Here is a 25,385-nt window from a genome sequence, read left to right as displayed (position 1 = left end):
TCTCAGTGGGGCTGGGGAGGGGGGGAGGGAGAGAAGTTGGAATTCAAAGTATTAGAAACGAATGTTGAGAATTTGTATTGCATATAATTGGGAAATAAGAACTACAGGGAATGGGGTATGGAAATTTATCTTGCCCTGCAAGAAAAGAGAGAAGATGGCGATAGGAGAGGGGTGGGGTATGATGGAGGGGAGGGTACATTGAGGGAAGGAGTAATCAGAATGCAAGGTATTAGGAAGCGGGGGGAGGAGAGTGATGGGGAGAAAAATTGGACTCGTTACAAATTGAGGCAAAAGCAATTAGTATTAAAACAATAGACTGAATTAATTACTGAAAATAAATCAATGACATCTTTAGTTTGGAGAAAAGAATTTCAGTCTAAATTTCCTAGAGGAAGGTAACCTCGGGTAAAATTTGGAATTAATGGAAAAGTCAAGGTTTTAATAGTAAATTTGATTTTATGACTGCCATTTAATCAGACACTAGAACATGTATAGAAAGGCATGTAAGCCACTAAAGACTTGCCTCAAAGATGTTCCTTAGCCAAAGTGAAACTATAATCATATTTGAAACATGGTTATTGGAACTTGCCATTTTTAGATGCTATGGGACTATTAAGTGACTGTTCTTCTGAGTCTAACTCCAGGTATGGGTAGCAAGAAAGGCAATCTGAGCCTCCAATCCATGATGCCAGTAAGCTGATGAGATGCTGGTATGAACTGCATAAGGTGATCTCAAGGGAAGGGTGGGAGAGCGGCTGTTCAGCATGGACTGAGATGGGATTCTCCTAACTCAATTTCCCCACTGACACCTAGCAGACTTTAAGCCTGACTGAATACAAGTGGATAATCTAATCCTGCCTAGAACTGACATGTTGGGGAGATATTGTATTCCTGCAATGTCCCTACTCTTGGTGGCAATTTCCTATAGTCAAAAGGTTTGTAAGCTTAATACCAGATCTATTCAATTATAGATTACTGGTAGGGGAACATCCGAGGTTGTCTAAAATTAAGCTATTAGGCATAGGACTTTAGACCAACAACAATAAGTTAGGGTCCTTTAATTCTTAGTAATACTGTGGAGACAATTAGGTCAAGAGATTGTGAAGCTAGCAACATAAATATTATTTGTGTCTCAGTTGGTTAATGTTTAAAATGTTTAATGTTTAAAAAAATTCTTTAAAGCATTTTAAAATGCTTTAAAAAGAAGTCTCACCTGACCAAAAGTTTCAATTGCTTTATCTGTTATAAACTGTGTTAAAAATAAATAAAAAAAAGAAAGAAAAGAAATTCCTAGGAAAAAAAAAGCTATTTAAAATATTCAGTCTAAAAATTCAAAGAAATGCAATTCCAACAAAGGTGGCAAAACTACATTAGGGATAAAAATATAAATCATTCTGCAGAATAAAGTTACTGAGTGTTAACTACAGGATATATAGTGTTAGGTGAGCACTACTGGCTGCCAATCCCATTCTTTACAGTGATATTTCTCTTCCCTCCCTCTAGCTGAAGACAATCAATATTTACTACTTTATCTACTTTTCTCTTAGTTTCTACTTTACGGCAGCCACAAACATTTTTAGAGAATATACTGGGCAGATGTGACACTGGGTATATTCAGACTGAAACTGAAAAAGCTGAGAGAATTGTGGCTTGTTAAGTATAGAACTTATCTAAGGTTAGGAGTATTGACAAAGATTCATCTATCTCAACACCAAAAATTATTTATTAGGTATTCTTATACATATTATGTGCCATTACAGGTGCTAAACAACTGAACTTGCCTCATTCACGTGATGATACTACTATTACTATTACTACTACTATTAAAAATGTATTTATGACAGACTATTTAACTAATCAGTCCAGTAGATAGTCAAAGCACAAAAGTATAAAAATATACAACCTATCTGGCAGAGAATATCTGTGCTACTCTATATATTCTAAATTAAATGGCAACTTGGCAAGATAGTGAAAAGGGAGCAGATATTTTCCTTGATTTCACAACTACTACTTCCATACCTTTGCATACCCCAGTTTTTAACCTAGCATACATGAATTTTTTCTCAGTATCTTGATAAATACAATTGGTTTTCCTTATAATCACATGTATTTTATGTACTTAAAACATCATTCTAATAGATTTCATCTGACTGTCAGAATCCATGACACAAAAAAGGTTAGTAGCCTCTGCTCTATATAATTAAGCAACTTCTCCTTTGAGGTTTAAGCCGTCTATCTATATCAGTTTATCCAGATTCTTATGATAATCCCCCATCAGCTTCTGGATCATCCTTCTTCCTTTCCCCAGAAAGAGAGTACTTGTCTTAACAGTTCTCCTCTCTGTTCTTCTCCTTACCATCAACCTTGATGACTTCCACATTCACAATGCCACTACTCTTTCAGATACCCTGATCTCCTACTTCAACAACCTCAATTTCCATGACTTCCATCTCCCAATGAAACAGGTGCATCTCCATGATGGTGAAATTTGAATTTCCCTTATATGATCATAAACCCCTTTCCTTTTATTTCTTATTCCTTCTAAATTTATTCTTTGCCTCACCTTGGTCTTCAGCCCCCTAATTCTCCTTGTTCACTGAACAAAGTCTAGCTTTTAAACTCTTAAACCTCCAGTTAAAGAATTCAGCTTGTCTTGCTGGTCATGGTCTGCCAACTCTCAACCCTGGGTAACTTTGAATCTGTTTTGCCTTCTCCATTTTCAATTCTCAAGATGCAATGGTGACACAAAACTATTTCAACTGGATACAATAGAAATTTATGTTATTGACTCTCAGAGCTAACTAGAAATTCATATATTACTCTTAGACTGAAAAATATGCCCCAGTAGCCACTGTTCCAAAGTTCTTCTCTCAAGCCTCCAAAGCCCCAGCCTCTTTTTTCATGGTGACTGATTTCTTCTGTACTAAGAATTTCAGCCAACCATCGTGAACACCTTTATCTTTCCTTCCTCCACACCTCAAAACTCATCCTACATCTTCATCTATGCTCTCTTGAATCAGACCTCTCTCTAATAAAGAAAAAGTTGTCTTCTAGCCATGGCTTACTCTTCTCTGCTAGAACTCTGGATTCCATTCCCTCTTATTTGCTTTGGAAACTAAATCCAGCTTCCCTTCACTTGCTTTAAAATCTCTTGCTATCTACTTGGTTTCTTAATACAAACATGCTCAAATTTTATCCATCCTAAAAAAGCCCTTTATTCGATTAGACTACTTCCTGAAATTACTGTTTATATATCCTCCAGACATATTTCAACTTCTGGGAGCCAAGATGGTGGAATAAACATTAAGTCCCTCTTCCCTTAGTGACCTTGAAAAACTCAGAGAACATTGCCCCAGGAAAAATTCTGGAATAGCAACGCCAGTAGAAAGTCAGGGTACAGCAATCTTTGAGCTTGGGAGGCTAGGGGGATTAACAGGAGAGATGCTTCTTGCTGCGGCTGAAGGGGACCAGTACAGGACAGGAGGCACCACAGCAAGCCAGCGACAAGCCCCATCTCAGGAGACCAGAGGGAGATCCTGAGCCTCAGGATGGAGGAACAGGCAAATGCCAACACCAGGCACACACCAGCCACCACCTCAGCTCCTGCTCAGCATCAGGTAAACTACCAGACCACTACAAACTCCAGTTGCCAGCAACTGAGGCCTCAGAACACAAAACTGATAACCAGGGCTCTAGCTCCCAATACAAGAAGCCTGGAAAAGTGGCCCCTGGGTTCCAAAAGCAGAGATCAAATTTAAAAGTCAGAAAAAAGGTAAACAACATGAGCAAAAAGACACAAAGAAAAACAATGACCATAGAGAAGTATCTTAGTGTCAGGGAAGATCAAAACACAAATTCAGGAGAGGACAACATTGTCAACATACCAACATCTGAAACCTCAAAGGGGAATATGAACTGGTCTCAAGTCCAAAAAGCCTTCTTGGAAAAGCTCAAGAAGGATTTTAAAAGTTAAATAAGAGACAGAAAAAAATCACACAATTCCTTTAAAAATATAACTGACAAAATGGGGGGGAAGTACACAGAAGAAAATAAATCCTTAAAAAAATAGAACTGGCCAAATGGAAAAGAAGGTATAAAAGCCAACTGAAGAAAACAATTCATTAAAAATTAGAATTGGGCAAGTGGAACTAATGACTCTATGAGACATCAAGAATCAGTCAAACAAAATCAAAAGAATGAAAAAATAGAAGAAAATGCAAAATACCTCATTGGAAAAACAACTGACCTGGAAAATAGATCCAGGACAGATAATTTAAGAATTATTCGGCTACCTGAAAGCCATGATCAAAAAAAGAGCCTGGATGGCATCTTTCAAGAAATCATCAAAGATAACTTCCCTGAAGTCCTACAACCAGAAAGTAAAAAATAGTTATTGAAAAAATTCACCAATTACCTCCTAAAAGACATCCCAAGGACTATAGCCAATTCTTGCATCACTCATTTCTTCCTCCTAATTTTTGCTCTACTTCTCTTGCTTGATTTTCAAAATCCTTTTCGAACTCCTGCATATTGTAGCCAAATTCCCTATTAGATTAAGAAGAAAATACTGCAAGCCAACAGAAAGAAACAATTCAAATACTGTGGAATTACAATCAAGATTACACAGGACCTTGCAGCTTCTACATTAAAAGATCGAAGGGTTTGTTATATTATGCCCTAGCACACAGTAAGGCAAAGGAGCTTGAACTGCAACCAAGGATCAACTACCCAGAAAAACTGAGCATAATCTTCATGAGAGGAGATGGACATTCAGTGAAACAGGGGACTTCCAGACTACCCTGATGAAAAGCCCAGAGCTCAACAGAAAATCTGATCTTCAAATACAAGGCTCAAGACAGTTATAAAAAGGAGAGAAAAAACAAAACAAAACATATTATTCAATAAGGGCAAACTGTTTACATCTCTACATGGGAAGATAATACTTATAATTCTTGAGAACTATATCTTTATTATGTTATCTAGAAAGGAAATACAAAAGGGGTGGGTTTAAGTTGACTTTGATGTGATGGTAAAAAAAAACCTAATTAAGTGTTGAAAAAGGATTTTAATGGGAGAAGAAGGAGGCAGCAGAAAAGGGTAAATTACATCACATGAAAAGGCACAAAGACATATTAAAGTAGAGGAAAAGAAGGGAGGAAGATGGGCATTGTTTGAACTTTACCCTCATCAGATTGGCTCAAGTAGGGAGCACCATACTCAGGTATAGAAATCTAACTTACCCTATAGGCAGCTGTAGGGGAAAGAAAGGGGAAAAAAAAGGAGGGAGGAAAAGGAGGGAAGAAGTAGAAAGGGACAAGGGAAAGAAAAGGGAGGGAGCTGATAGAAGGGAAGGAAGACTGAGACAGGTAGTGGTCAAAAGCAAAACTCAAGTGAGGAGAGAAAGGGAGAAAGGTAAAAGAAAAGCATAAATAGGGGAGGGGAGAATAGGATGGAGACAGATAGCAATCATAACCATGTACATGAATGGGATGTACTCTCCCATAAAATGAAAGCAAACAGAAGAATGTATTAAAAACAATAATCCTGGAGTCAAGACAGCGGAGTAACAGCACGGACTTTCTAGAGTACTCCTGCCAAGCCTTGCCAAATACCCGTAAAAAATGACTCTAAACAAATTCTGGAGCTGCACAACCCAAAGAATGATGGAGTAAAGCAAATCTCCAGCCCAAGACAGCTGGAAGGTCACCAGGAAGTGTCTATTGCATCATACTGGGAGCAGAGCCCAGTCCAGTGTGGGTCTCGAGTGTGCAGAGGGGACCTGAGCAAGCCTTGGGGAGACTGAATCTCTCATGCCTGTGGTGGTGTCCAGACTTCATGCCCCAAAACACTGAGAATAAATTGGAAAGTCAGTGGGGTTTGACTGTGGGACCAGTGAAGGAGAGTGGAATGGTCTGGGTGCAGCCCTAGGGCAGCAGAGAGGGGAGGAAGTGGAGGAACTCACAGGAGTCGTGTCGTAGGGGCAGCAGCGGCAGCAACGACTGTTTCTGGAGCTCTAAGCCCACAGATTGTGAGGGAATCAAGCAGCTGACAGTACACCCCCAACCCAACTGGAACCAGACAACTACCTTGACAAAGAGCTCCAAAGTCAAGCCGGGGAAATGATCAAAAACCAGAAAAAGAATCAGATGACAGAATCTTACTTTGGTGACAAGGAAGACCAAAGCATGCAAACAGAAGGAAACAAAGTCAAAGCTCCTCCATTCAAAGCCTCCAAGAAAAATATGAATTGGTCTCAAGCCATGGAAGAGTTCAAAAAGGATTTTGAAAATCAAGCAAGAGAAAAACAGTAAAAATTGGGAAGAGAAATGAGAGTGATGCAAGAAAATCATGAAAAACAAGTCAATTGCTTGCTAAAGGAGACCGAAAATATGCTGAAGAAAATAACATTTTAACAAACAGACTAACCTAATTGGAAAAAGAGATCCAAAAAAACCAATGAGGAGACGAATGCCCTAAAAAGCAAAATTGGCCATATGGAAAAGGAGATCCAAAAGCTCACTGAAGAAAATAATTCTTTAAAAATTAGAATGGAGAAGATGGAAGCTAATGACTTTATGAAAAATCAAGAAATTATAAAACAAAACCAAAGGAATGAAAAAATAGCAGATAATGTAAAAGATCTCATTGGAAAAACAACTGATCTGGAAAACAGATGAAGGAGAGACTATTTAAAACTTATGAGACTACCTGAAAGCCATGACCAAGAAAAGAGCCTAGATATCATCTTTCATGAAATTATCAAAGAAAAGTGCCCTGGTATTCTAGAATCAAAGGGGAAAATAAATGTTGAAAGAATCCACTGATCACCTCCTGAAAGAGATCCAAAAAGGAAAACTCCTAAGAATGTTGTAGCCAAATTCCAGAGTTCCTAGGTCAAGGAATTAGAAAAGCAGCTAGAAAGAAACAATTCAAGTATTGTGGAAATACAATCAGAATAACACAAGATCTCACAGTTTCTATATTAAGGGATCAGTGGGCTTGGAATATGATATTCCAGAAGTCAAAGGAACTAGTATTAAAACCAAGAATCACCTACCCAGCAAAACTAAGTGTAATACTAAAGGGGAAAAAATGGTCATTCAACACAATAGAGGACTTTCAAGCATTCCTGATGAAAAGACCAGAGCTGAATAGAAAATGTGACTTTCAAACATAAGAATCAAGAGAAGCATGAAAAGGTAAACTAAGAAATCATAAGGGCCTTACTAAAGTTGAACTGCTTACATTCCTACATGGAAAGATAATATTTGTAACTCTTGAGACTTTTCTCGGTATCTGAGTAGTTGGAAGGATTATATACATACAGACAGAGGGCACAGGGTAAGGTGAATAGGAAGGGATGTTTTCTAAAAATAAAATTAAGGGGTGAGAGAGGAATATATTGGGAGGAGAAAGGGAGGAATGGAATGGAGCAAATTATCTCTCACAAAAGAGGCAAGAAAATGCTTTTTCAATGGAGGGGAAAAGGGGAGAGGTGAGAGAAAAAAATGAAGCTTACTCCCAGCACGTATGGCTTAAGGAGGGAATAAAATGCACACTGAATTTGGTACGAAAATCTATCTTACACTACAGGAAAGTGGGGGGAAGGTGATAAGTGGGGTGTGGGAGGAGATGATAGAAGGGAGGGCAAATGGGAAGAGGGGGTAATTGAAGTAAACATTTTTGGGGAGGGACAAGGTCAAAAGAGAGAACAGAATAAATGGGGGGCAGGATAGGATGGAGGGAAATACAGTCTTTCAAAACATGACTTTTATGAAAGTCTTTCACATAATTACACATGTATTACCTATATTGCATTGCTTACCTTCTCAGTGAGGATGGGTGGAGGAGAAGTGAAAGAAGTTAGAACCCAAAGTTTTAAAAACAAATGTTAAAAATTGTTTTTACATGCAACTGGGAAATAAGAAATCTAGATAATGGGTTACAGAAATCTATTTTGCCCTACAAGAAAACAGAGGAGATGGGGATAAGGGAAGGGAGAGGTGTGATAGAAGGGAGGGCAGATTGGGGGAAGAGGCAATTAGAATACATGATGTCTTGGGTGGGAAGAGGGGAAAGATGGGGAGAAAATTTGAAACTCAAAATCTTGTAGAAATGAATGCTGAAAATTAAAAATAAATAAATTTTTAAAAAACCATAATCCTATAATATGTTGTTTACAAGAAACACATTTGAAACAGGGATACACACAGGATAAAGGTAAAAGGCTGGAGTAGAATATATTGTGCTTTAATTGAAGTAAAAAAAGAAGGGGTAGCATTTCTGATCTCAGACAAAGCAAAAGCAAAAATAGATCTATTTAAAAGAGATAAGGAAAGAAACTATATCCTGCTAAAAGGCACTATAGACAATGAAGTAATATCATTACTTAACATATATGCACCAAGTGGTATAGCATCCAAATTCTTAGAGAAGTTATGGGAGTTACAGGAAGAAATAGACAGCAAAAGTATACTAGTGGGAGTACTCAACCTCCCCCTTTCTGAACTAGATAAATCTAACCACATAATAAACAAGAAAGAACTAAAGGAGGTGAATAAAATTTTAGAAAAGTTAGATACTGTAGACCTCTGGAGAAAACTACAAGGAGATAGAAAGGAATATACCTTTTTCGCAGTGGTTCATGGCACCTACTCAAAAACTGACTATATACTAGGACATAAAAACCTCACAATCTAATGTGTTAAGGCTATTGTGTTAATGCTTCCTTTTTGGATCATGATGCAATAAAAATTATATGTAATAAAGGACCATGGAAAGATGGACTAAAAATTAATTGGAAACTAAATCATTTAATCCTAAAGAATGAATAGATCAAATAATAAATTACAGAAACAATAACTTCATCCAAGAGAATGACAATGATGAGACAACCTACCTACAGCATGCAGCCAAAGCGGTTTGTAGAAGTTTTATATTTCTCAGTGTTTACATGAATAAAATAGAGAAAGAGATCAATGAATTGGACATGGAACTAAAAAAGTCAGAAAGAGACATATTAAAAATTTCCAATGAAATACCAAATTAGAAATACTGAAAATCAAAGGAGAGATTAATACAATTGACATTAAGAAAACTATTGAACTAATAAAACTAAGCTGGTTTTATAAAGAAAAACAATACAAGAGATAAACCTTTGGTTAATTTGATTTAGAAAAAGAAAGAAGAAAATTAACTTAGCAGTACAAAAATAAAAAAGGGTAAATTCATCGCCAATGAAGAGGCCACTAAAATAATAATTAGGAACTATTTTGCCCAATCATATGCCAATGAATGACAATCTTAGAGAAATGGATGAATATTTACAAAAATACAAATTGCCCAGACTAACAGGAAAGACAAGTAAAATACTTAAATAACCCCATCTCAGAAGAAATCAAACTAGCCATCAATGAACTCACCAGGAAAAAAATCTCCAGGGTCAGATGCATTTACAAGCAAATTCTATCAAACATTTAAAGAACAATAAATTCCAATACTACAAAACAGAAAGAAAATTATAGACCAATTTCCCCAATTAATGTAGCTGCAAAAATTTTAAACAAAATATTAGCAAAAAGATTGCAGCAACTTATTACAAGAATAATACAATAGACCAGGTAGGATCTATACCAGGAATGCAGGTATTTCCTAAATATTAGGAAAACTATCAGCATAACTGATCATATCAACAAAAAAACTAAAAGAAACCATGATTATTTCAATAGGTGGAGAAAAAACTTTTAACAAAAGACAACACCCCATTCGTATAAAAAACAATAGTGAGCACAGGAATAAATGCAGTCTTCCTTAAAATGATAAGTGGCATCTACCTAAAGCTTTCAGCAAGTATTATATGTAATGAGGATAAGCTAGAAGCATTTCCAGTAAGATCGGGATGAAACAGGATGTTCATTATCACCACTCTTATTCAATATAGTACTAGAAGTGTTAGCTTTAGCAATAAAAGAAAAAGAAATTGAAGGAATTAGAACACTCAAAGAAGAAGCAAAGCTACCACTCTTTGCAGATGATATGGTGATATATTCAGAGAAACCTAGAGAACCAAGTAAAAAACTACTAGAAATAAAAAACAACTTGAGCAAAGTTGCAGGATAAGCCCAAATAAATCATCAGCATTTCTATATATTACTAACAAAGCCCAACAGCAAGAGATAGAAAGAGAAATTCCACTTAAAGTTACTGGAGACATCATAAAGTACTTGAGAGTCCACCTGACAAAACAAATCCAGGACTATATGAACACAATTACAAAACACTTTTTGCACAAATAAAGTCAGATCTAAGTAACTGGAAAAACATCAGTTGCTCGTGAGTAGGTTGGTCTAATACAATAAAAATGACAGTTCTACCTAAATTACTTACTCAGTGCCATACCAATTAAATTACCAAAAAATTATATTATAGATCTAGAAAAAATAACAGCAAAATTCATCTAGAAGAACAAAAGCTCCAAAATACCAAGGGAATTAATGAAAAGAAATGCTATGGAAGGTAGTCTAACCATACCAGATCTTAATTTGCATTATACAGCAGCAATATCAAAATTACTTGGTACCGACTAAGAAACAGAGTGGTGGATCAGTGGAATAGATTAGGAAGATAAGACACAGTAGTCAATGACTACAGTAATCTACTATTTGGTAAACCCAAAGACCCCAGATTTTGGTATAAGAACTCACTTTTTGACAAAAACTGCTGTGGAAACTGGAAAATAATATGGCAGAAACTGGGCATAGACCAATATCTTAAACCACATACCAAAACAAATTCAAAATGGGTACATGATTTAGGCTGATACATATATAGGCTGATAAGATAAGTGAACCAGGAGAGCAAGATAATAGTTTACCTGTCAGATTTATGGAGAACAGAAGGATTTATGACCAAACGAGATAGAGAACACTATGAAATGCAAAATGGATTAACATTGATTACATTAAATTGAAAAGTTTCTGCACAAACAAACCCAATGCAACCAAAATTAGGAGGGAAACAGAAAACTGATAATTTTTACAACTAGTGTCTGTGATAAAGCCCTCATTTCTAAAATATATGGAGAACTGAGTCAAATTTACAAGAATACAAATTATTCCCCAATTGATAAATGGTCAAAGGGTATGAACAGGCAGTTTTCAGAAGAAGAAATTAAAGCTATCTATAGTCATATGAAAAATGCTCTAAATCACTATTGATTAGAGATGCAAATCAAAACAACTCTGAGGTACCCCATCACACCTAACAGGAAGATGATAAATGTCTGAGAAGATGTGGCAGAGTTGGAACACTCATTCATTGTTGGTGGAGCTGTGAGCTGATGCAACTATTCTAGAGAGCAATTTGAAACTACACCCAAAGGGCTACAAAAATGTGCACACCCTTTGACCCAGCAATATCGCTTCTAGGACTGTATCCCAAAGAGAATATAAAAACAGGAAAGGGTCCCATATGTACAAAAATATTTACAACTCTCTTTCTGGTGGCCAAGAACTGGAAATCAAGGGAATATCCATCAACTAGGGAATGACTGAACAAGTTGTGGTATGTGAATGTAATGGAATACTATTGTGCTATAAGAAATGATGAACAAGAAGACTTCAGGGAGGCCTGGAAGGACTTATATGAACTGATGTTGAAAGGCGCAAACCAGGAGATCTTTGCACATAGCAACAACCACAGTGTGCGAGGAATTTTTCTGGCAGACTTGGCCCTTCGTAGCAATGCAAGGACATAAAACATTCCCAATGGACTCAAAGCAAAATGCCTTCCACACCCAGAGAAAGAACTATGGAATTGATGCTTTCTCCCATTCATTTTAATTCTTCCATATAGCACAACTATGGTGAAAATGTATTTAATAGGAATGTATGTGTAGAACCTATATAAGATTGTATGCCATCTCAGGGAGGGAGGGGGAAAACATCTAAGTTACATGGTAGTGATTGTAGAATACTGAAAATAAAGTTAATAAATTAAAAAAAAAAGAAAAAGAAATTATAAACAATATAGAATAACAGAAAAAAGCATTGCCATGTGCATAGCAGAATGTAAGAGAGGATTCAAAATACACAGCAATAAATTTCCATTTCAAGAAAGTCTATATAATAAATACTATAATTATGTTCCAAAAAAAAAGAAAAAGAACCATGGAATTGAATCGCAGAATGAAGCAGAATATTTTCTCTTGTGTTATGTTTTCTTTTGTTTTTTCTCATGGTTTTTCCCATTCATTTTAATTCTTCCATGCAACATGACCAATGTGAAAAATGTATCTGAGAAGAATGTATGTGTAGACCCCATATAAGATTGCATGCCTTCTTGGGGAAGGAAGGGAGAAGGAAAAAGAAGGGAGGGGAAGAAAATCTAAGACTTATAGAAGTGATTGTAGAAAATTGAAAACAATAAATTAATTTTTAAAAAGTAAAAAAAAAATCCAAGGTATATACAGTGGGGGAAAATTTTTTAAAAATTGTACATAACAGAAATTCAGTTATTCACAATCCCCATTTTGTTTTTCTTTTAAATGTTTGTTAATATTTATTTATTTTTTAATGTTTATTAACTTTTATTATTGTTTATAAGTTTAATGCTTATTAAGTTCATAATAAAATAATTAAACAATAAAAAAATTTCTTTATAACCAGTGTCTCTGATAAAGTCTTCATTTTTAAAATATATGTAGAACTGAGTCAAATTCATAAGAATACAAGTCATTCCCCAATTGATAAACGGTCAACGGATATGAACAGGTAGTTTTCAGGGGAAGAAATTAAAGATATTTGTAGTCATATGAAAAGATGCTCTAAATTGCTATTGATTAGAGAGATGCAAATCAAAATAACTCTGAGGTACCACATCACATCTATCAGATGGGCTAACATGACAAAACAGGAAAATGATAAATGCTGGAGATGATGGGGGAAATTTGGAACATTAATGTATTGCTGGTGGAGTTGTGAACTGATCCAAACATTCTGGAGAGCAATTTGGAACTATGCCATAAGGGCTATAAAAAACGTGTATACCCTTTGGCCCAGCAATACAACTTCTAGAGCTGTATCTCAAAGATATCATAAAAATGGGAAAAGGATCCACATGTGCAAAAATATTTATAGTAGCTCTTTTTGTGGTGGCTAAGAAGAAGCAGCCGAGGGAATGCCCATCAATTGGGGAACGGCTGAACAAGTTGTGGTATATGAATGTAATGGAACACTACTGTGTTATAAGATGATGAGCAAGCAGACTTCAGAAAAATCTGGAAAGACTTATACGAATTGATGCTGAGTGAAGTGAACGGAACCAGAAGAACATTGTACACAGTTTACAGCAACATTGTGTGATGACTAACTTTGTTAGACTTAGTTCTTCCCAGCAATGCATGGTTCTAAGACAACTCCAAAAGGCTCATGATGTTATCCGCATCCAGAGAAAGAAATATAGAGTATGAATGAAATCTAAGCATACTATTTGCTCTCTCTTTTTTTGTTTTGTTTCTTCTTTCTCATAGTTCATCCCATTGATTCTAATTCTTCTTTACAACAAGACTAATGAGAAAATATGCTTAATATGAATGTATATGTAGAGCCTATACCAGACTTTGTGCTGTCTTGAGGAGGGAAGTGGAGAAAATTTACAACTCAAAGCTTGTGGAACTGAATGTTGAAAACTAAATATATATAAAATATAAATATAAAACTAAAAATAAATAAATATCCTCTAGCTTTCCTGCTAACCCAAAGTGATCTATATTCATTGCCTCCATTTGCTCAATAAACAATCACTTGCCAACCCCTTGCAATATGGTTTCTGGCCCTTCTACTTAACTAAAAGCACACTATCCAAGGTTCAAACTGATCTCTTGAGTAACGAACCCCGTGACCCTTACTCAGTCCTCTGTGTCTTGGAGATGTCTTTCCTTGACAACTCTAAAGTTTTTGATGCTGATGACTGTTTCTCTTCCTGGTTACTCTTTCATTCCTTTTGACTTCCCTAACATAGCATATTTAGGCTCTACCTAAAGACTTTTTCCATATCCTCTTCCTTGGTAATCTCATCATCTCCTAATGGGTTAAATTATTATCCCTGCTCCAATAATTAAAAAATCCACAAATTCAGCCCTATCTCTTCTGAACTCTAGTACTGCACTATCAATGGTCATCATCTTCACCAGATATTCTTTCAGTATTTCAAAGTAAAGATGTCCAAGACAGATAATCATCCTTCTCTATAAACCTTCCCCTACTTCCACTGAAAATAATCACTATACTTGTAGTTTTTTCACAACCTCAAACCCATCTCTGACCTTATCATGAACAACAGAGATATCAAAGTACAGCCAGAAGGGATGGTCCAGTCAGATAAATGTTGTTTAAGGATGGCAGAGATATGGGAACTTGTGTAGGCAGCAGAGAAGCAACTAATTGTTGAGAGAGAAAGAAGATTATTTAGAAAGTGGGAATGACAGAAGAGGTACTCTGCTGGAGAAGACAGGATAGAATTGGATCATGGGTGAATGTGGAGGCAAGAATGGCCATCTCTTCATGTGAGATGGTAAAGGAGGAGACAGCAAAGAGACATCTGAATGATGTAGCATGTGAAAAAGGTAAACAGCTTCGATTTTTTTGGTGAAGTATGAGGCAAGGTCCTTAGCAAAGAATGAGGAGTGTGTGCCATGGGAGGCATAAAGAGGGACAAAGAGGTTTGGAATACTTGCTGTGGTAAGTAGGATATGGATTTGATTAAGGAAGGTATAAAAGGATTACCTTGCTCAAACTAGAGTCTAGTTGAGATTATGCAATATAAATCTGTAGCAGACCTAGTCAGCATGGATTAGTGACTTTTTCTCTAGCTCCATTCAGCACTTCTACGTTCCATCTTAAACAGAAGAGCCTCAGACTATAGAAATCCTCTAAACTGTATATTTCATTATTGGTCTTAGAGGAAATATCAGCCCACGTCAGTCTGAATGGGGGCTCACTTCCACCTCTCAGAATCTTTATCTTCCTTCAAGGTTCAGGTGTGGCTTTTTCTAGGGTCCCGTTTCTTCCTAATTGTTAGGACTCTTTCTTTTAAAAAAGTGACCTCACATTTACTCATTTGCATATGTGTTGTATACCCTCAGTAGAATGCAAACTTTAAAGCAGAGACTGTTTTATTTTTATCTTTGCATCTATACCAACCAGCACAATTCTTTACACATAGTAGACAATTAAAATTAGAAATAAAAAGATAACAAAATCTAAAGTTGGTGAAGCTGTGAAAAAAAAAAAAAGCAGGCATACTATTACACTGACAGTGAAGCTGAGAATTAGTCCAAACTTTTTGGTAAACAATATGTAATTATACAACAAGATTCAAAAAAGAGCAGGAGGTGTGAACAATCCAGATACAACTATGTTAAAGAAAATGGGTATCACTTGCAGGTAAGATAATAATCAAAAAATAACAGAAATTACAAACATATACAATCCATTATAATCTCTAATTTCTTGTTCAATTCAGCTTGCATGCTGACTTTATTAAGTTCTTTTCAATTAATATTAACTTGGAAATGAAAGTCAAATTAAAATTTTCCTTTAAAATGTTATAAAATAAATTTGTATTGAATTGAAATGAACAATTATCCCTGGATGTTCCAGAGGTAACCTCCTAGAGAAAAAAAAAAAGAAACCCATCATTTTCACTTTTTTCTAAGGATATGCAATTTAGAAACTTACGAGATTCCACTGTCATCTGAAGTAAACTATCCATGACATTGGAGAGCAGTCCTTTATTGGCTATTTTTAGATGATTCAGTACAACTGGCACAGCCTGATATTCCAAAAACAAGGCTTTTCCTTCATCTATCTTCAAGTCCAAGCAAAGAGAATCAAATGCCTGAGCCAGGTAATCAACTAAAACACATTAAAATGTGAAATCAACAATTTTCATAATCACTACTGTAATCATTAATCAGACAGAAAAAAACTAAAACTGTCACTAACATCTTCAAAAGAAACAAAAATGAAAGACTTGAAAAAAGACTTGTTATAAAACTAAATTTAGTTCTCCCCCACCCATCCCCCTGCAACTGTTCAGAAAGAATAAATTAGAATCCCTCATTTCCTTCAAGGCTCAGGGTAAGTGCCACATCTTTTGCCAGGGTTTTTTGGCTTGCCTAGTTTTCAGTGTTTTCCTTTTCCCACAAAAAAATTACTTTGCATGTGTTTTGTATTAACTTAATCTGTGTACACAGTCTCCACTACCTCCACCTCAAGGTAAAATGTAAGTTCCTAGAGGGCAGAAAGTGTTTTATTTTTATTTTTGAATCACCAGTACTTGACATAGTAGGCTGTTAAATATGAATTGAATGGATAAATGTAAGATGAATTAGGCTAATGTTACATCTATAACTTTAAAGCTTTTAAATTTATAATACACATTTATGGTTTTTACTTCCAACTATGACTATAAAATAGCACATTTCAACATTGATCAGCTGAAAGTGATAGAAAACAAAATCCTTTCTTTTTTAAATAAAAATTACGCCACCAGAAGAAGTTAAAAGAACTAGCCAATAAGGATTCATCTAAAAGCTGCTTTAAGACCTCCAATGAGGGAGAACCCTACAGTTCATTACAGTTCTGGTTAGTTCTAATTGCTAGGAACTTTTTTCCATTCATCAGGCCTAAATCTTCCCATTTCCACCTTTCAACCACTGTTCCTAGTACTACCCTCTGAGGCCAGAACAAATCTGAATCCCTCTTTCATGTGACATCCTTCAGATACTTAAAGATAGCTAACTAAGCACATCCTTTCCAAATCTTCTCTTTCATAGGCTAAACATCACCAGTCCCCACCAATAATGCATTTTTTTCATTATGACAAGGATGCTACATACTTCAAAAATAAACTTATTATTTACTGAAATATAAGGGTGGCAGCTATATGGTGAAGTGGATAGAGTGCCAAGCCTGGAGCTGGGAAGACTCATCTTCCTGAGTTCAAATTTGACCTTAAACACTTACTGCAGACCTAAACAACTTGTGGCCAGTAGGCTGCTTGTTACATATCAAAGAATTTCCTCTACATACAAAGGATGTTTTACTCTACATTTTACGTGGGCCACCCAAAATCCTCTGGCTGCAAACTGCCTGAGGGGCGTAAGTGACACAAGGAGCTGCAGGTTGTGCAGGCCTAACTTACTGGCGGTATGACCTTGGGCAAATGACTTAACCCTATTTGCTTCAGTGAGCTGTAGAGGAAAATGACAAATCACTCCAGTATCTCTGCCAAGAAAACCCCAAATTAGGTCACAAAGAGTTGGAGACGACTGAAACAGAACAACAAATACCTAGTTTCCAAAATGCTTGTGTGCTAAGCATTTAAAACTCTTTCCAAACCTGGCTCTAGTTTCTCTTTTCATATATCATCCCCTTCAACACTGAGGGCCTTCTTGCTAGTCTTCACACATACACAAAACTCTGTCTCTTGTCTCCAGGCCTGCGTTCTGGAATGCACCTTACCTCTTAGAATTCCTAGTCTCCTTCATGTTCACATCAAGCTCCACCCTCTCCATGAGGACTTTCCTTCCATATCCTAGTGCAGGCCTGCACAACCTGTTTGCAGCATGTCAAAGGATTTCAGGCAGCCTGTGAAAAATACAGAGGACAACATCCTTTGTATGTAGATGAATCCCTTTGGCGTGCCGCAAGCAGCCCAAAGACCACAGGTTGTGCAGGCCTGTTCCAGTGCCTCCCCCCAAATATTCCCTTATATATGCACCTTGTATATGCACATGCTATCTATCTATTGTAATGGAATTTAAGGTCCATAAAGGCAAGCAGTGTTTGTTTTTGTAACCCTCAGAACTGAGATAAATACTTCTTGACTGAGTTTTTAATGTTACAAAAAGTAACTCTATACATTGGCTTTAAATTGGGATTTCTTAATCTAAAAAATTCCAAACTCTAGTTCCTTCACTGCCTAATAATCCTAAGAAATTTCACGTGCCAATCAAAAGGTCAAGTTGAACGATATTTAATCCTTATCATATGGATACCTCATATGCTAACTGACCTCAGAAAGGAAAAGCAAAATCAGGCTAAGGACATAAAGATATAAGCATGTAATTCCAGGAAAATACTTTCTCTAATATGCTTATACCTATTTGTTTTCAATGAAGCATAACTCTGCCATTAAAAACGGTAACAAGATTTTTTAGCAAGACTGATGCTACGATAACATTTTTTTAACCAGACAAGCAACTTTATCTAATGTGTCATTTGTATCCCAAAAGAGCAAATTATTTAAGCTGCTGTTGTTAGTTCAACAATTCAACATTTATTAAACTCCAACATCACTCATACTACCACCACCTCATTCAGGCCCTCATCACCCCTCACCATAAGTGCTACAAAAGCCTTCTACTGTTCCTTCTGCCTACTCCAATCCACTCCATAGAGCAACCAAAGTGATTTACCTAAATAAAGCACAGTCTGATCATGTCACTAACTTACTCAACAAACTCCAATTGCCCCTAAATACCTCAAGGATCTGATATAAATTTCTCACTTAGGCATTTTAATCTCTTCAAAACCAATCCTACCTTTTCTGTCTTCTTATACATTACTCTTCTCCATGCATTCTGCCTTCTTGTTGAACCCCACACACTTTCCACTCCATCTCCCATCTTCATGTCTTTGTATTATTGGCTATCCTTTGTTCCCTACCTCAATCTCTCAAAATCCATTGTTTTCTTCAAAACTCAATTCGAATACCACCTTCTATGTGAAGCCTTACCTATATACCCTACTAATATCCCCCTAGATATTAATGTACTCACCACCTTGTATTCACTTTGTATACATTATGTGTAAACTTATATATACAATAATATGTGTAGATATTGCATCCTCTTGCAGTTGAATGCAAGTTCCTTGAATGTAGGAAGTGTTTCACTTTTGTCTTTGTATCTCCAGAGCTTACCACAGTGCGTGGCATATAGTGGTAGGCACTTAATAATTACCTTCTGATTAAACAAGCTATTTTTTTGTGAGTGAAATTTCTCTACTACAAAATATAGTTTACCATACTGCAATTGATCCTAAATTATTTTTGTCATAGTGGTTGCATTTTAGAATACTTGAACAGAAATCTGACAATTAAGAATTAGAAATGAAGATCATTATAAAGTGTGAAGCACTGATATGAAAACAATATCGACATGAAAATATCTTCAGAAATAAAGATTTTAACCTAGCAGTCACTAATTTAATTAATAAATTATTTCCTACAGAATCAGGTTCAAGGAACAGATAACTATCTACCTACAGTACTGGAGCAATTCTTAAATATTTGCAATATAGCAAAATCAAACAGTTTTGTTAAAGAAACAGAATACTTAATATCTTTCATTTTAACTTAGCAAAAAGATAAAATAATCTGAAATAGACTTAAAACATGAACTAATTTCTCTAAGTAGGAGCAAAAGTTTAATCACAGCGCCACCTACTGTATTTCTTTAAGTTTACAAGAATGATAATTTCATTATTATCCACTCTTCTGATAAGATTTAAAATAAGTTGTATACTTCAGGGTATGATCAATTTTCCAATAGGGTACATAATATCCTTTTTTAATAAGTGCTTTATGATCTCAACTTTCCTAACATTGAAGCTTTCCAAAAAGCAGCACCAAAAATTTCTTATTTAAAAGAACTGGAAAGAAGCTGGGAGAGGAAATAAAGAAACTGAAGCTCACAGAAGTTACATGATTTATCTAAGGTCACCAGCAATGGCAGAACTAAAATTAGAACGCAGTATCTTAATCCGGGGCTCTTCTGGCTGACAGTCTATGCTCCCTATCTCTTGTTGGCCCCTACAAATCTTTAATCAGATGCTCTGATTTGGAGCAGGGGAGAAAGTGGGTAACAGCAATTGGTATGCAGACACCTTCAAATCCAGGAATTTGGTATGCAATTCTACACAATAAATAGTTATAAGTGTTTGTAGAGCAGTCTAAAAATGAAAAATACCTCCAAAAGCTCATTTCTCATCTGCTCCTCCTGTGACCCAGAAAAAGCAGGGATGTAGTAGCAGTTAGAATGCTTAATGGATGAAGACTAGAGGAGTATAAACTGTACTCATGTTTACGAGGCTTCACTATTCCTCTCTCCTATTGGATAGCAGGGAACAGAAAGAACGCCTCCAGGAGCAGAAGGATTAAGGTCCTACCCAAGAACAATGTCAAGGCTCACATACTGTGCATCAATTTTTTCTCCCCCTCCAACCACAAAGTCTAGAGTGTTAAAGGCAAATTAAAAGCAGAAACAGAAAAACAATTAAATCAAGTAAAGAAAGTAAACAATGTGCCTGAGAAAACTTAAGATTTGGAAGTGACCATACAGCAATCAGGGTCCTGGTTACTAGTCTCAGGTTTTCTAAAAGATTTCCTGATCCTCATGCACTAGATGGACAAAGAAATTCACTCTAAAATAAATTCTCTCTTTGAACTATGAGAAATCTCCAACAACTAGAGCACTAATCTCTACTTTAATTCATATCCAGTTATGATAAATACTCATGACATTATCAAAAGATGCCATAATAACATCAGAAAAATAACTGGAAGAATTTTAATATGATAACCTAAATCAGAACCTTATACTTTACAACTATAAAGCCCATGCAGACAGTAGAAGCTGTTGAATAATACCTTTCCCTCACATCCCAGGTGTTTACCAAAAGTAAAGCTACAAACATTTTGAGAGCTTACCTTGAGTTACTGTTTGGAGTACAATTAAAGTTGACAGAAATCTTAAAGACAAATTTTGGCTCTTAAAGAAAACTGCTGTCTTTGGCTTAGTTGCCACAAAAAGTTCTGGAGAAGCATCATGAGTCCCTGCAGTTACTCCTTTGAAGAGTTCCTCACCCAGTCGCCTCATTGTTGCTGTCATAGTTGAATGCTGTTAAAAAGATGTGCAATTTTCACAGTGTGGCTACACATGTACATAAATCAAAGCCAAAATACAAAATCTAAATAGTTTGTGTTTTAAGTTCTATATTTAAAAACAAAACCTGTCCTAAAGTAAGTCCAAATCATGAAAAAAAATTTAAATGACCTAAGATAAAATAATGGAGAGAAAAGATCTTATTAAAATATAAAATACATAAGTATTTTATACTTGGGTATATTTAAGGAACTAGTCTTAACAGAAATTAACTACCTACTAGGATAAAAGTATCATTTATTTACATCCAGAAATGAAGGTATGCCAAAAGTGAGGGGGAAGAGGGGGCCAGTCCAAATGAAGAACCAATACCCATAAGTTACTACAAGAAGCTGTCCAATGGGCCCTTCTCAAAAAATGTGCCTCTGATGAATCATCATAGCAAGATGTTAATCCAGGGTTCCAAAAGCCATGCTAATGCAATGCAAGTTCTCACAAGTTCTATACCAAGGTGGAAAGCTTCAAGTGTGGTCACAGCAACAAATTCTACCTATTACTACCTAACACCAACCTACAAGAGGTATGGAAATAAACTTTACCAGCAAACTGGCTAAGTTATCAATTCTTTGGTTATAGGGCCCCATAAAACAAAGGAAAATGTGTAAGTGCTGTGTAGTCCTGCTCCACATCTGAAGTAACAGAGACAGACTGGTAAAAAAAACAAAAACAAAACTCTTTATGTGAAATTTTTGTCCAATAACCAAGGAATTTATACCTTCCTAGAGGAATGAATCATATCCATACTGACATTCTAATTACAAATAAAACCATAAAACCCCCCCCAAAAAAACCCTACAAATAAAACATAAAAAAGCTGCAATTAAATGGAAGGCTCACAAGTTCTCTTCTGAAAGGCAAATAAAGAAGGAGCTGGTACAGTTGCTTTTCTCATATGGCCAAAGGCAATACAAATATAACACAGGACATTTGTTCACCTCATATCGCAGTACTCATGATAAGCACCAACAAAATGCTCTGAAGTTAACTGAAATTATGTGCACTCTCCCAAAAAAACCCTAAGATGTTCAGAAAGCTAGACCAGGGATATTAGGAGTGACATGCAATAGTACGGTGACCTAAACATCGCAGGGTCAGAGGTTTCAAGGTTCCTAGCCCCCTGAAACCACAGAGGGCCCTGAAAATTCAGTACTCTGATCCTCGAAGAAAAAGGAGGTCTGATCCCAATCAAAAACAAAGGAGGTCAACACAAAAACCCAAGTGGCCCAAGTCAAGAACAAGGCAGACCACTTTATTTAACTAGACTAGTACAAGAACCAAAAGAAAGCAATGTCACAAAAACCCAAAGAAGAAAGAGTATCCATGAAAGGTTGGCCAATCATTTCAAATGCTACTAAAAGTCCAACAAAGATTAGGATTGAGAAAGAGCCAATAGATTTGTAAATAAAAAGACATCAGTAACTTTGAAGAAAGCAGCTTGAGTTGCATGATGAAGTCAAACGTAAAATGTTGATAAATAAGAGGAAAGTAACTGCAGGTGATGAGTATAGACACTAGGATGTAGACATTCCAGGAGTTGGAATGAGAGAGGAAAAATTTAAAACACTAGCTTGAAGGAATGCTTTTTCTGTTTGTTTTTTAAAGGATAGGGAGACCTGGACAGGAGAAAGATCCAGTAGACAGGGAGAGACTGAAGATTAGAGAGATGGGAAAATTGTTTCATCCCTTGTATCCTCAGTACATGGTACCCAGCACACAGCACATTTTTGATAAATATTCATTAATTTGATAAATACTCATTAATTGACTGAATGACTTGAAGAAACCAACTAGAAGAAACAAGAGGAGAGAGCATCAAAAAGGTACCTGTAGAAGAATTGCTCTTTGTGAGAAAGGTCATTTCTTCTTCAGAGACAGGAGTAAATAAGGAGAGAATAGGGAAATGACTTCAAGGAGCTATGAGATGTACAGAAGGAAGAAGAGAGAATTCATGGCAAAAAGCCTCTATTTTCTCATACAGTCAAGTAAGAGGCAAAGTCTTCGGCTGAGAGGATGGAATCCTAGGAGGTATACGGGAGATCTAAGGAGAAAAAATAAGATTAGAACAGCCACTGTAAGGGGGTAGAATGTGTGGGTGTGAGAGAAAGAGAGCAATGTAACACATACACACACACACACACACACACACACACACACACACACACACTCTCTCTCTCTCTCTCTCTCTCAAGTAGGGAGCAGAAGGAATACCTTGTGGCAGTGTGGGTTCAATGAAAATTAGACAAGCCTCAATCAGCAGTTTTGTGCTTTCCTCCAGCTCCCTCAAGTGAATAGTACTAAAGAAAGTAGATGGTAGGAACAATCTAGACTTGGGATTTGGCAAGGCAGGAAAAGCAGTAAGACAGGAAAGCAAAGGACAGTGCAAGGTTAAAATGGTTAATGACAGGGTCAAGGTTAGAAAGGGAAGAACTTGTAGCCACAGCAGGAATGACAGCCTTGGAAAAGTACAAAATGGTGGAGACTCAGAGGTTACAGGGAAAATGAAAACGAGGTATAGGAGGAATAGGGCATAGCAAATGATGAATAGGAGTTTAATTAGACAAAGGAATTTCAGAGTTCTTGGGTATGGAAGGAGAACACTTGGGGGGGGGGGGCAAGATCAAGAGTGTGACAATGCCAGTGTAGAGATAAGGGGGAGTTACAAGACTGGGTGGGTCATGGGAGTTGAGTAGTGAAAAAATATAAAGATAGACAGCATGTTTGTGGGAACCAATGAATACGTGTGTTGAAGTCCCCCAGTATAAGGGCAAAAAGTAGAGTAGATAGGAAGGCTCTAAGTTAGGTACAGAACTTTTTGAGCAACCAGAATGACCTGGGGGCTGGAAAACAGACATCATCAGGATCTAGATCAGGTGACAAATTTGAATAGAGTGAATCTCAAAGGAGGAGAAGATGCTAAGCGACATAGTGAAAGTACAGAAATGGAAGCAGGGAATAAGAAACATGCCACTTCCCCTTTTAGGACTTGTGTGTTGGGGGTGGGGGACAATAGAGGATTTAAAGGAGAAAGGGTACAATAGATACTGGATAGGATCACTAAGAATGCAGTGTCATCCTGAGGAAACCATGTCTCTGAGTGCCAGAATGTGGAAAGATCATGAGAGCAAGAGGTCTAAAATGACAGTAAGTTTATTAATTACAGAACAGGAGATTCAGAGAACATAGTGGTAAGCAATAGGAGTTCACTGGTAGGGTTAGGGTAGAAGGATAGGAATAAGAGAATGGGCAGTGGGGGTACTCCCATTTAGAGGAACTAAATTAATGTTTCTACTATCTCAAAGCTGTGTGCTTATTGCCCACTGCCTCTTTTTTCAATGCTCTGCATCCATCAGTGCAAGAGTAGACAGGAGCTTCATAGGACTAAGCAGCATTTCATACTTTTCTTAGTTTCATGGATTGCTGTGGCCAAATCATTACCTTGTTATTAGACTTTTGGTAAACAGACTATCTGCAGTTAGCTAGGCTGGTCATCTGGGACTATATTCCAGAAAGAATAATAAATGAATGTTAGTTGAAAACAAAATACTATTAATTACCTGTGTTCCATAATCTAGTTGCCTTATTGACCAATAAATAAATTTTATTACAGGCAAATGCAGTTTGAGGTTAACAAATGGCATCCACTGGAGCTGCTCTGCAATCACAGGCAAAAGCTGGAGGAAAAAATGTTTTGAAAAAATGAAGGCATTACATTTGAATATGTCCAAAAATGTCTTCTGCACAAAACACTGTTTTTCAAAAAATGTTTTTAGCAATTACAACATTATTAGAATTAACTCTAAGACTCCCCTCAAAAAAAGACTACAAGAAAGGAGATGATACCCTTAGCCATATAAGTTTTAGTATTTTTCTTTAAAACAAAACTGACTTATGTGCAACAGTTCTGATTTGATAAAAAAAGTTAGTCTTTTACAGTTATAACTCATATCTAATCAAAAAACTTTTATACATTAAATCTGACTAATTTCTTTTTTTTTAATAATTAAATTTATTTATTTAACTTTTAACATTCATTTTCACAAAATTTTGGGTTACAAATTTTCTCCCCTTTTATCCCCTCCCCCCCCCCAAACACCAAGCATTCTAATTGCCCCTATGACCAATCTACTCTCTCTTCTATTATCCCTCTCTGCCCTTGTCTCCGTCTTCTCTTTTGTCCTGTAGGGCCAGATAGCTTTCTATACCCCTTTACCTGTTTTTCTTATTTCCTAGTGGCAAAAACATTACTCGACAGTTGATCCTAACACTTTGAGTTCCAACTTCTTTACCTCCCTCCCTCTCCACCCCTTCCCTTTGGAAGGCAAGCAATTCAATATAGGCCAAATCTGTGTAGTTTTGCAAATGACTTCCATAATAG

General features: G+C 36.4%; 1 protein-coding gene across 9 annotated transcripts in view; it reads right to left on the bottom strand.

Moving 5' to 3' along the window:
* Window positions 1-25,385, bottom strand: part of CCDC138 (coiled-coil domain containing 138) — a 97,024-nt gene that overhangs the window by 39,835 nt on the left and 31,804 nt on the right. For 7 of the 9 annotated variants that reach the window (XR_011969850.1, XM_072621825.1, XM_072621829.1 and 4 more), the window contains 3 exons: window positions 24,565-24,681; window positions 20,776-20,965; window positions 15,738-15,914 (listed from right to left, as the gene is read on the bottom strand). Coding sequence is in view for 7 of the 9 variants with exons in the window: in XM_072621825.1 (XP_072477926.1) it covers window positions 15,738-15,914; window positions 20,776-20,965; window positions 24,565-24,681 (484 nt within the window). In the remaining 2 variants the exon portion in view is untranslated. Of the gene's footprint in view, window positions 1-15,737; window positions 15,915-17,525; window positions 17,652-20,775; window positions 20,966-24,564; window positions 24,682-25,385 lie in introns of those variants that run through there. The other 2 variants (XR_011969851.1, XM_072621823.1) reach the window with 2 other exon arrangements.

This window comes from Notamacropus eugenii, chromosome 6 (genome assembly GCF_028372415.1).
Source record: "Notamacropus eugenii isolate mMacEug1 chromosome 6, mMacEug1.pri_v2, whole genome shotgun sequence".
Lineage (NCBI taxonomy): Eukaryota > Metazoa > Chordata > Mammalia > Diprotodontia > Macropodidae > Notamacropus > Notamacropus eugenii.
The sequence above is the reverse complement of the archived record's forward strand: the minus strand, read 5'-3'. Positions and strand labels throughout refer to the sequence as shown.